This window comes from Gopherus flavomarginatus, chromosome 4 (assembly GCF_025201925.1).
Source record: "Gopherus flavomarginatus isolate rGopFla2 chromosome 4, rGopFla2.mat.asm, whole genome shotgun sequence".
NCBI lineage: Eukaryota > Metazoa > Chordata > Testudines > Testudinidae > Gopherus > Gopherus flavomarginatus.
Window position 1 is genome coordinate 20,270,450 of NC_066620.1, and position 13,091 is coordinate 20,283,540.

The 13,091-nt window shown below is 42.2% G+C and overlaps 1 protein-coding gene across 1 annotated transcript in view; it reads right to left on the bottom strand.

Moving 5' to 3' along the window:
• Nucleotides 1–907: 907 nt before the first annotated feature.
• Nucleotides 908–13,091, bottom strand: part of LOC127050317 (myosin-11-like) — an 86,805-nt gene continuing 74,621 nt past the window's right edge. Inside the window, exons 8-10 of the mRNA XM_050952163.1 lie at nucleotides 5,659–5,803; nucleotides 3,247–3,376; nucleotides 908–1,746 (exon numbers count right to left, since the gene is read on the bottom strand). Of these exons, the coding sequence (XP_050808120.1) occupies nucleotides 1,614–1,746; nucleotides 3,247–3,376; nucleotides 5,659–5,803 (408 nt within the window). The 3' untranslated portion in view covers nucleotides 908–1,613. The remainder of the gene's footprint in view (nucleotides 1,747–3,246; nucleotides 3,377–5,658; nucleotides 5,804–13,091) is intronic.

Genomic DNA, 13,091 nt, shown 5'->3' on the forward strand with positions numbered 1-13,091 from the left:
CTTTGTAACACGATGCCTAAAATGAGGCAATGAGATCTGATTTAGACACCTGATGCCCTCCAGCCAAATTTTCAAAAGAGGTCACTGATCACTGGGTGCCTCAATTTTAAAACACTAACTTGACACCCTGGGCATGATTTTTCAGAGATGTTGATGTAAGTGTGATCTGTGGGTGTTATAGATATAAGCACCCGCTTAAATACCCATTTCAGGCACCTGAGTGCTTGAAGTTAGGCACACAGTTTAAAAATCAAGCTTCTACAGTATTTGTCATGGTATAATTCCCCACTCTGAACCTTAGCGTCCAAAAGATGGGGTACCAGCATGAATTCCTCTAAGCTCAATTACCAGCTTAGAACCTGTAACGCTGCCACCAACCAGGAATTCCAGTGCCTGGAACACTCTGGTCCCCCCAAAACCTTGCCTGGGGACCCCTGAGACCCAGACCCTCTGGATCTTACCACAAGGAAAGTAAACCCTTTCCCTCACAGTTGCCTCTCCCAGGCTTCCCCTCCCTGGGTTACCCTGGAAGATCACTGTGATTTAAACTCCTTGAATCTTAAAACAGAGGAAAATGCACCTTCCCCCCTCCTTCTCTCTCCTCCTCCCAGATTCTCCCTGAGAGAGAAAGTAATTCTAACAGAGAGAAATTAGCCTCTCCCGCTTCCCTCCTTTCTCCCCACCAATTTCCTGGTGGATCCAGACCCAGTCCCCTGGGGTCTCACCAGAAAAAAAAGAACAATCAGGTTCTTAAACAAGAAAAGCTTTTAATTAAAGGAAGAAAAAACAATAAAAATTATCTTTGTAAATTTAAAATGGAATAGGTACAGGGTCTTTCAGCTATAGACACCGGGAATACCCTCCCAGCCTAAGTATACAAGTACAAATTAAAATCTTTTCAGCAGAATACCAATTTGAACTCCTTCCAGCCAAATACATATTTGCAAATAAAGAAAACAACCATAAGCCTAACTCGCTTTATCTACCTAGTACTCACTATTCTGACCTTATAAGAGCCTGTATCGGAGAGATTGGAGAGAAACCTGGTTGCACGTCTGGTCCCTCTGAGCCCCCAGAGTGAACAACCAAAAACTAACAGCACACACACAAACTTCCGTCCCTCAAGATTTGAAAGTATCCTGTCCTCTGATCAGGTGACAGCCAGGCTCACTGTTCTTGTTAATCCTTTCCAGGCAAAAGAGATATGAAGCACTTTTGTTCTATTAACTCTTACTTATCTGTTTATGACAATATTGGATTTAATTATGCTCCCACTGATCTCTGAGTATGTTTATGCTGCAATTAGACATGCACAGCTGGCTTGTGCCAGTTGGCTTGGTCTAAGAGGTTGTTTAATTCTGGCATAGACACTTGGCTGGGGCCCAGGCTCTAGGACCCTGCGAGGTGGAAGGATCCCAGAGCTCAGGCTGTAGCCAGAGCCCAAATGTCTCCATCACAATTAAACAGCCCCTTATGCTTGAGCCCCACAAGCCCATATGGACCAGCCACGCTTGTCTAATTGCAGTGTAGACAAACCGTCTGAAGCAAGAACAAACCCTGCTGTGAGCTATTACATTAAATCCTGTGTTTTGACTGGATAAGAGATCTGAGTTTCAGTTTCTGTCTTCTGAATTTACTCCGCATTTCCTAAGAGTTCTTCTTATATATGGTATTGCTTCTTCCAGAAACCATCGTCTTGTGTACATAAGTAGCATGACATCAAGCAGAAGGTTACGTTCTCTCTTCCTTTAAAGAATAAGATGATTACATCACCACTTTTTTGTATATCTGAATTAAACAATGTTAACAATTGCTACTTACACAGAGAATTTTAAAAGAAAACTTGATTTTTTTAAAAATAATGTGTTTTAAAGGGCTGCCTACATTGGAGTGAATTAATTTGTGTGTCTCACGCTGATGTTTAGCCTACAGGATGGCAGGAAATGAACTGACACCCAATGTGAGTGTAGCTGACTCAGATATGTTAAAGGTCAAAATATCAAAAATGGTTCTCAATTTATACCTACAATTTTATTCTCACACACACACACACTTGAGCCAAAAAAAAGAGTATTTGTGTGCACAAAGAATTTTTTAAGCCTACTGACCATTACATGATTTTAATCGCACACATGCTGTTTCTTGCAGGCTCAAATGCAATGTGCAAAATCAGCAATAGAGATGAGGTTACCTTGGAAATTTTGGTTTTAAGTATTTGTTACGCAACTACAGTTAAGATTTAGGTAGAGCTGTGCTTGCAGACAGCCCTATTCTGAATTCCACAAGAACTCAAAACTGTCCTTGTCTTCAGTGGAGCTTCAGGTGCTCAAGGAATGTGTGGGATCAGACCTATGATTTGCCATAGCAGTAGAAATGCCTTATACCCTGTAATTTGTTCAGCAGGGAAAGCAGGGACAAAGTAGGTCAGACAAGTTCTGTCACTGAAATAGAAACAGTGCTTCAGAGTTGCCTGACTTGTAGACTTTGATTTTGTATTATATTACAATAGCGCCAAGAGGCCCCAGTGAGGATCAAGGCCCCATTGTGCTAAGTGCAGGGCAAACACACATAAAGACACTTTCAGTAATTTTAGGACCCATTCCTGCAAACCTCAGAACATGTGGACCACTTCTGTTCATATGAATAATTCCATTAGTATTGGTCACCTGAGAAAAATTACACACATGCTTAAGTGGCTGCAGAAGCTGGGATTACATTTGTGTATTTAATATTATGTGCCCTCTTTGTAGAGAGAGAATCTTTTTCTACCAGCTTTGTTATTTTTCCACTGACCACAACTGCATTCCTTCCATTGTAGGGCCCAATCCTGCAAATGTGAACATGCTTAATTTTATACATGTGAGAAATACCATGGATGCCAATAGGCCCACTCAAGTGTGTACAGTGAAGCATGTTCATAAGTATTTGCATGATCCACAACTTGCTGCTTGTATTCAGGATTTCCTGACAAAGCAGGTACATGAAGTACACCAAAGTTGGGAAATCTATGCCAGGATAGTAGGTTTGTTACAAAAGCATCCTGACACTCCATTTAGATTACTTACTGTTTTTTATGTACCTCCCCCTATTTGTACAGGTGCAGTTGGTTGTGCCAAGTTGTCACTGTTGTATGCTATTTGAATTCCTTACAATATGTTTCACACCCACTATAAAAACTTTCCAGAAGTGACAATGGTATCCAACTCCCTTTTACATTTGTAAGAAATAACAAAAATCAGTTCTTACAGCTGTTTATACATCTCTTTCATTCCGATTTCATCATCCTCCACTGAGCTTGTCCCGGCAACACATTTACTGCTTTGTGTCCCAGAATTGCAAGTTGCACCACCACAACTATTGAAGCAATGAGGGCTTTCTGAAAGAGACAGACAGATTCCCTTGTGGTTATTCTGGGTCAGCTTTAATTGAATGAATGTGTTCATTTTCCTTTCTTCTTGAAGAAAATATTGTCTTTGCAATGATCAAGTAACAGACGGCAAGGCTAAAAATGTTCTAGATGTTCTGCTTTAACATGATGTTTTTGTGGTGGGTTTGGTTTTTTTTTGTTTGTTGATTTTTTGGCTAAAATAAATCTTGTAAACATCTTTCTGTTACATTGCAAGTGGAGATAACTTAGTGGATGTGGTAAGCAACTACCAAGTATCACATGGTCTAACATTTCATTGTTAATGCGCTCCAAGCAGGGAAAAAAAAATGTGTTTCATCAAAGCAGGCTGGCTATAATTCTTCAAACTTTCACACACAATTCCAGAATTTATTTCAGATTATGAAAATATTTTCCCCACCGCAAAAAAAAAAAACCAAACAAACAAAAAAACAACCCACAAAAACATACTCCAGCTAGCCTCACAGAACAAAGGCGTAATTCCACCTGAAAATAGGTCTTTGCTTCTAACTCTGGGACACCTAACCACACATTTTTAATGTGAAGTTTGCTACTGAAGTCATCCACACTGTACTGTGCAGGCTACAGTTTAGCTACATTCTACCAGAGTAACATCGAAAGGATTATTTATGACCAACTATTTACAACTAACTAACTATGTCCAAATATACAAAAGAGAAGACTACAGAGAGATCTTGCTAAAGAAAGGATAGCTGTTTCAGTGACTATCAGAGGTGGTAAGGAGGAAGTGCAGGTTTGGCTGGGTGCTTTATACGAGTGCACGGCACCAGAGGGCACTCAAACTGCCCCAACGGGTACCACAGAAGAAAAACGCACATGTACAATCACTTGAAGAACACAGTTTCTTTACATGCATTGCAGACAGGTGCTTAAGAAGTAACTCATCCTGTTCTCTTATTTTAATCATCTATAACAGACTGCCAGCAGACCCTGTTCGGGGCTTGGTTAGTTAGCATATTGATTTATGTGCACTCAAGATCCTGTGATTCTGAGTTATTGATGTTAACTCTAAAACAGGTAAAAGCAGCAAAGAATCCTGTGGCACCTTATAGACTAACAGACGTTTTGGAGCATGAGCTTTCGTGGGTGAATACCCACTTGGTCAGATACATCTGATGAAGTGGGTATTCACCCACAAAAGCTCATGCTCCAGAACGTCTGTCTGTTAGTCTATAAGGTGCCACAGGATTCTTTGCTGCTTTTAAAGATTCAGACTAACATGGCTACCCCTCTGATATCTAAAACAGTTATTGACATCTTAAATGAAGAGTGCCACTCCCCACACACCTTTTATCCACTCTATCCTTCCTAAACAGATTGTAACCAGTTATTATAATATTGCAATCATGCAAATTTTCTCCCCTTGTTTTAGTAATGCTAGTTATATCAAATTTCTCCTCATCATGAGAAATTCCGTTTCCTCTTGCTTATTACCAAGACTCTTAGCTTGGTATATATAGAATTGAAAAAATTCTTCTCTTTACATTCTGTGTCACCTCCATTCAATTTTTTCACAACCTACTAAATTTGCCTTTCTCCTGCATTTGCCTCCTTACCACCTTCCCCTTTCACTAGACTTCAACTGAGATGATTAGCCCTACCTACCCATGAGATGCCGGCCGTCCCATTTGCACAGCCCTCTTTCTCCCCTGGAATGTGGCCCACTGTTCCACAAAATAAAACCCTTCAGCTTCACACCAGTCCTGCAGCCAGTGGTTCAACTCCAGTATTTTCTGCCTTCTACCTTTTCTCACTCATGGAACCGGAATGATTTCTGAGATTACCTGGACTTTCCTAAAAGGACTTACTTAATAGCTAAGCCTCTACCTTGTGCGCACCCTTAACCCAAGTAAGCACTCATGATCTGATCCAACTCCCATTCAGCTGAATGGAAAGACTCCCATTAACTTCAGTGAAGTTGGTCAGGCTCTTACTGACTCAACGCTACCTCTAGTTTCCCTTTAAATTCAGCAGTAGCAATAACCATAGGTAGTCTGTAACCCTAATCTTTATTTATACAATACTCATCTTACTTTAACCAAATGTTAAAACAGTAAGCTTTGTAGCTCATAACTCAGTAAAAAGTTTATGCCCCTTGTTTGGCAATTTCATGTGACATCACAAATCATGTGTTATCAGAGAAATTTCTCTGGGTCAAGCAAATAGAGCAGATTTAGCCCAACACCTGTACTTCTTTCTGAAAACAGGAAGTTTTTAAAGATTTGACATACCTGCATCAACACTAAATGTGCTGTGGTGAGAAATTGTTAGTATTTCTGCATTGCCATGAACCACGGAAGCCAAACAACAACAACAGGAAGACCTATTTTCCAAGGCTTTCATTTTCTCCATAAGCGAACTGTTCTCTGTGCCCATCTATAGAAACAGAGGTGTTACTGTATTAATGCAAGACAGAAAAACAACCCATCAAAAGCAAAAATGTAATGAGTTCAGTTATCTCTGAAGACAGCAGGGTTCTGTACACCAAGCTTCACAAATAACATGGAGAATAATGTGAAAATGAACCATCCAAAACCCCATCAGATGTTGTATTATAATGTTACACTGCCTGCAAACACCAACAGTACTAGGGCTAGTTATAAAATGTGTACAGTCAGTAACACATGCTAGCATTGCTGGGGCAGTAAATAGTGTGTATAGTGCAGTTCTCTATGAAAAGAGACTGTCAAAATTGTGCCTGCTGTCTCATCAGCTCTGCTCCCCATGTGTATCCTACTGACTTCACTGACACATATGTCAACTACTTTTTACTCCAGTTCCCACTGCAGAGTAAGCACAGATCTAGCAGTGTGAGCTGGACTCTTCTGGTCATCTCATTCAAATTCACCTTAAAAACTGACTTGAGACAAATAAAATAAAATTAACCAAAAAACCTGCTCCCCAAGAAGGGTAAATGCACATTCCCTCACTTGTATCACACCTAAATTCTAGGTTGTGGTCTCTTTGGTAATGGGACATTTGTTTTCTGAGGCTCCCAGTGCCTCTTTGGGCATGGTACAAGTAACAAGAGCAGAACTGTTAACTAAATTCTGACTGCAGATTCTTTATTGGTGATGGATGGGCCAGAAAGAACCCAGCTTGACTTTCTGATCCCAGTTTGAGTTTGCAGGGCTGGCAGTTAGAACAAACATCTTTTCCCATGTAAACTTAGCAAACATGATACTGCACGTTGAGTGACAGTAAACCTGGAGCCCCACAAGGCCATTTTTACAACCACCCTTTTCAAAGTCAAAACACACTTTAAAGAGACAGCAAGTAGTCCTGCCAGGCAGGATAATATCCAATCGTATTAACTCATCTTTCTTCCTCCTCAGCAGAAATCTACTCTGTACGACTTGTGTTTATTGTAATGTACCTGTTTGCCTCTAGGTGGCAAGCGCTTCAGGGTAGTGATACTGTTTTATGGCTACTTTTTTATTACTGTAAAGGACAGTGTTCATCAACAGCACTATGCAAATGATGCAAATAGCAGTATTTGAATGATGGTGGCTATTCCTTCAGGCCTATGCTAGCCCATAAGTACAGATTGGTTCTAATGCTCTGGAGTGGTTTTAGTAGGGTGACCGGATGTCCTGACTTTATAGGGGCAGTCCTGATATTTGGGGTTTTGTCTTATTTAGGTGCCTATTACCTCCCACCCCGTCCCAATTTTTCACACTTGCTGTCTGGTCACCCTAGGTCTTAGGGACATCATATTCACTTCTGAGCACTTGTAGACAGCATGCAGGTACAGTGAAAACCTGGAACTTTTTTCTCATGTCCTTGCACATGAGTGAGCAAGAAGCTACTTCTCTGTAAATATTATTGGCCATCCATTACACTGTCCATAGCAGTACTAAATTATTGTTTTCTGCTTGATGTTTGACTGACAGACACCTTTTCATTCTAGCACTTCATTCTATGATTTGATCAGCCTGACCTGAATTCATTGTTTTTCCATTTTCCCCTGTTTTTTTCCATTGTTTTAGATACCTAGCAACCAACCTTTGAGAGAAAAACAATCTAGATGAGTCAATCCTGCTACAACAACAAATACAGGAAGGAGAAGAAATTGATTTTAGATCCAGGCAGAGAAGAGAAGGTAAAGGGTAATGGTCAAGTTCAGGATCCTGACACAAGGAAAAGAGGAGAGCAGCAGAATATGGACTCTGGATTTCAGAAAAGCAGACTCTGACTCCCTCAGAGAGCTGATGGGCAGGATCCCCTGGGAAAACAACATGAGGGGGAAAGGAGTCCAGGAGAGCTGGCTTATTGAGGTTGCAGGAAAAAAACCATCCTGGTGTAGGAAGAATAGTAAATATGGCAGGCGACCAGCTTGGCCTAACAGTGAGATCCTTGCTGATCTTAAACGCAAAAAAGAAGCTTACAAGAAGTGGAAGATTGGACAAATGACCAGGGAGGAGTATAAAGATATTGCTCAGGCATGCAGGAGTGAAATCAGGAAGGCCAAATCACACTTGGAGTTGCAGCTAGCAAGAGATGTTAAGAGTAACAAGAAGGGTTTCTTCAGGTATGTTAGCAACAAGAAGAAAGTCAAGGAAAGCGTGGGCCCCTTACTGAATGAGGGAGGCAACCTAGTGACAGAGGATGTGGAAAAAGCTAATGTACTTAATGATTTTTTTGCCTCTGTCTTCACAAACAAGGTCAGCTCCCAGACTGCTGCACTGGGCAGCACAGTATGAGGAGAAGGTGACCAACCCTCTGTGGAGAAAGAAGTGGTTCGGGACTATTTAGAAAAACTGGACAAGCACAAGTCCATGGACCTGGATGCGCTGCATCCCAAGGTGCTAAAGGAGTTGGTGGATGTGATTGCAGAGCCATTGGCCATTATCTTTGAAAACTCATGGCGAGCGGGGGAGGTCCCAGATGACTGGAAAAAGGCTAATGTAGTGCCCATCTTTAAAAAAAGGAAGGAGGAGGATCCGGGGAACTACAGGCCAGTCAGCCTCACTCAGTCCCTGGAAAAACCATGGAGCAGGTCCTCAAGGAATCAATTCTGAAGCACTTAAGAGGAGAGGAAAGTGATCAGGAACAGTCAGCATGGATTCACCAAGGGCAAGTCATGCCTCACTAACCTAATTGCCTTCTATGAGGAGATAACTGGGTCTGTGGATGAGGGGAAAGCAGTGGATGTGTTATTCCTTGACTTTTGCAAAACTTGATACCGTCTCCCACAGTAGTCTTGCCAGCAAGTTAAAGTAGTATGGGCTGGATGATTGGACTATAAGTTGGATAGAAAGCTGGCTAGATCGTCAGGCTCAACGGGTAGTGATCAATGGCTCCATGTCTAGTTGGCAGCCGGTTTCAAGTGAAGTGGGTTCTGGGACTGGTTTTGTTCAATATCTTCATTAATGATCTGGAGGATGGCGTGGATTGCACTCTCAGCAAGTTTGCAGATGACAGTAAACTGGGAGGAGGGGTAGATACATTGGAGGGTAGGGATAGGATACAGAGGGACCTAGACAAATTAGAGGACTGGGCCAAAAGAAACCTGATGAGGTTCAACAAGGACAAGTGCAGAGTCCTGCACTTAGGATGGAAGAATCCCATTCACTGTTACAGACTAGGGACCGAATGGCTAGGAAGCAGTTCTGCGGAAAAGGACCTGGGGTTACAGTGGACGAGAAACTGGATGTGAGTCAACAGTGTGCCCTTGTTGCCAAGAAGGCTAACGGCATTTTGGGCTGTATAAGTAGGGGCATTACCAGCAGATTGAAGGATGTGATCATTCCCCTCTATTTGACATTGGTGAGGCCTCATCTGGAGTACTGTGTCCAGTTTTGGGCCCCACACTACAAGGAGGATGTGAAAAAATTGGAAAGAGTCCAGCAGAGGGCAACAAAAATGACTAGGGGGCTGGAGCACATGACTTATGGGGAGAGGCTGAGGGAACTGGGATTGTTTAGTCTGCAGAAGAGAAGAATGAGGGGGGATTTGATAGCTGCTTTCAACTACCTGAAAGGGAGTTCCAAAGAGGATGGATCTAGACTGTTCTCAGTGGTACCTGATGACAGAACAAGGAGTAATGGTCTCAAGTTGCAATGGGGGAGGTTTAGGTTGGATATTAGGAAAAACTCTTTCACTTAGAGAGTGGTGAACTACTGGAATGGGTTACCTAGGGAGGTGGTGGAATCCCCTTCCTTAGATGTTTTTAAGGTCAGGCTAGACAAAGCCCTGGCTGGGATGATATAGTTGGGAATTGGTCCTGCTTTGAGCAGGGGGTTGGACTAGATGACCTCCTGAGGTCCCTTCTAATCCTGATATTCTATGATTCTAAGGGAGAGGAGATGCAAGCAAAACAAAATGCTAGATGTACTGTGTGTCATGCGCATACCAGAGCTATAGGAACAAGCTGAAAAGTTTGGGTGCACTGAATTCTCTTCTGTGAACTTTGTACACAAATGAAAGCAACATAGCCAAATTGTGCTTTCATGTTAACACTAGTCTCAATCTGAAGTAACACCACTGAAATAAATGGGATTACTCTGAAGTGGCACTAGTTTAATGACAGCAAAATTTAAACCACAGCTGCGCCGTGCACTGTTAGAAAGCAAGAAAATGGAACCAAAGAATTCATAAAATGGACTTCATCTGCAGTGCAGTATCCCCTTTTTCTAGTTCCATTTATGCAGGGCAAAAAAAACCCTATGTTTCTAGCCTTTCTGTAACTGTTGTTCTTTGAGATATGTTGCTCATGTCCATTCAATGTTAGGTGTATATGCACCATATGCACAGTTGCCAGAGACTTTTCCCTCAGTGGTATCCATCAGGCTGGCACTAGCACCCTCTGGTACCACATACTTATGCACCAGTATTAGGGGTGGTGCCGGCCACACACTCTCTTGGTTCCTCCTTGCCAGCCAACTCCGACAGACGGGTAGGAGGGTGGGTCATGGAATGGACATGAGCAACAAATCTCAAAGAACAACAGTTACAGAAAGTTTAGTAACAGATTTTTCTTCAAGTGTTTTCTCATGTCCATTCCATGTTAGGTGACTCACAAGCAGTACCCAAGGAGGTGGGCTCAGAGCTCTTGGACATGCAGACTATAACACAGCTCTCTCAAACCTGGCATCATCTTCAGGGCCGCCCAGAGGATTCAGGGGGCCTGGGGTCTTTGGCGAAATTGCTATAGACTGAACTATGAAACAGAAACCACTGATAATTGCCTTGCCAAAGCAAGAGGAGACGTTCCAGCAACTGCCACAGGTGATAAGAAGGAACCAAGAAGATGTGGGGCTGGCAGTGCCCTTATACTGGTGCATAAGCGTGCAGCACCAGAGGGCGCTAGAGCGGGCTCGACTGATCCCACTGAGGGAAAAATCTCTGGCAACAGTGCACGCGGCTAACGTGGAATTCCTAACGTGGAACAGACTCGAAATTGAATTCCCCTTCTGCCAGTTCCAATCTAGACAGACTTCCCCCTCTCATCATTCCAAAAAAGAGAGGGTGGGAGACCTGTTTTAGACAATTTTAGAAGCATTGTTGTCCTTAGAATGCTTCTCCAATGCTGTCTTGAATGGTGAGAGCACTAGTGGTTGATTGTCTGTCTGTCTGCTGTTATACCCAAGAAAGAAGAGGTGGCCGTCAAGCTATACTATGTGGATGAGTTAGGAGACGTGTCACTGGCATGAGCACAGGCCAAATTAGACTAAGCAGGAACCAAATGCACTACAAAGAGCTTTCAGTGCAATCTATCATACTAGGCATCTTAATAGTCTGGATGCTACTACAACAGCCCTATGTGGAACAAGTCTAACAGGAGGAGAGAAAACTTTATCAGAAGCAAACAATAACCCTAAGGAAATCTGATGGGTCAAAGAAGCAGAGAAATGTGAGGGGAAACTTACATGATGATTAATATAAACTGCAATAAATTAACAGCTGGCTTTTAAAAGACACCAGTCCCAGAGAAATAAATTAAAGCTTGTGCACTTCCAGAGGGAAAGGGCTGGAAACATTTTAGAAAACTCTTAACTCATCTGTTCACTTTAAATCACAAGATCCAACGTCCAAGATTAAAGCATCATGAGGGGACCAGACAAGACTATGTGTATCACACAGAGTCATTTCACTATACAAGATTGTCATCTGGTTCTTACTTGCCCAGAGAGAAATGAGAAATGTATTATAATCCTCCAAAATTACTTTATTCACACATTTCAGTGGAGGATTTTTGAAACAAGTTGTTTATATCAAACAAGGTTTTGTGCACTGATGATGAAGTTATACCGACTCATTCTCAGCACAGATATGCATAAAATACAAAGAGCTTTCCTCTTTGTTTACTAGAACAAAAGATGCACTAAACTTTTCTGGAAGCTGGAACTAGATGTCTGAAGAAGACAATGCTGTGGCCACTCTATACCTGGCTGTTCGGCTGTGTTGCTGTGGAAACCAACAATGATTTCACCAACCTTTCTAATTGAAAAAGAATGAGAGGAGCACCATGGGCCTAGGTGGTTCTGTCCATTCTGTCTAGGCATTTTTACTGCATTACCAGTGTGATACCTGTGTGTGAGACTCTTCATTGCTGTTTAGAAGAGAAGGGGTTGATTGCTGGTTTGAGCCTATCACCTCTGGGCTTGGGTGCTTATAAAGGCTTTGCGCTCAGGCCCCTGTGGCTGAAAAAGTGACTGTTTTTCCCCTACTGTTACTCACACCTTCTTGTCAACTGTTGGAAATGGGCCATCCTGATTATCACTACAAAGGTTTTTTTTTCTCCTGCTGCTAATAGCCCACCGTAACGGATTACCCTCGTTATAGTTAGTATGGCAACACCCATTTTTTCATGTCCTCTGATATATATATATATATATATATATCTTTCTACTGTATTTTCCACTGCATGCATCCGATGAAGTGGGCTGCAGCCCACGAAAGCTTATGCTCAAATAAATTTGTTAGTCTTTAAGGTGCCACAAATACTCCTGTTCTTTTTGTTGATACAGACTAACACAGCTGCTACTCTGAAACCTTTCATCATTCAGTGACTCCTCTTACCAACTAAGGAACAGAAGTGATAAGATCTAAAGGGATTCTCATCCAATCCTTCTCACCTAGAGAGGTTAAGATGGTGCAGCAACCTTGAGCTAATGTGCATGCGTATAAGGCCCAATGCAGCAAGGTGCTGAGAGACCTCAGTTTCAATTCATGTCAGCAGAAGTGCAGCCCTTCTCAAGACAAAAGGTGCTCTGTCCCACTTAGGACTGCCCCATAAAAGGAAAAACGGGGGTACCTTTCAGGACCTGATAAGACCACCACAACAATCCCCTCCCCCAAAAGACAGCTGAGTTTTAGCCAACACTTTCACTTTACAGCGAGACAGTGTGGGCCCATTTGGACTCTAAGCTGAAAGCCAGGAACTCTGAAGTTCTAATCTCAGCTCTGACCCCTGTTGTGTATCTTTAGAAAGTCACTTAGCACAACTGTACAGATGACAAAACGGAGGCAGGGAGGTTAATATTTATTCTCACAACACGGCTGAGAGATAGATTAATGTTTGTACTTGAAAAGAGCGTAAAGCATTAAATCAGTGCTAAATATAACTATCCTCCAACACTTTCCCTCTAACCATTCAATACTTGGTGGGACAATACTAAAGAAAACCCTGGTGCTAGTGAGTCAGTAGGTGCTACTGTTC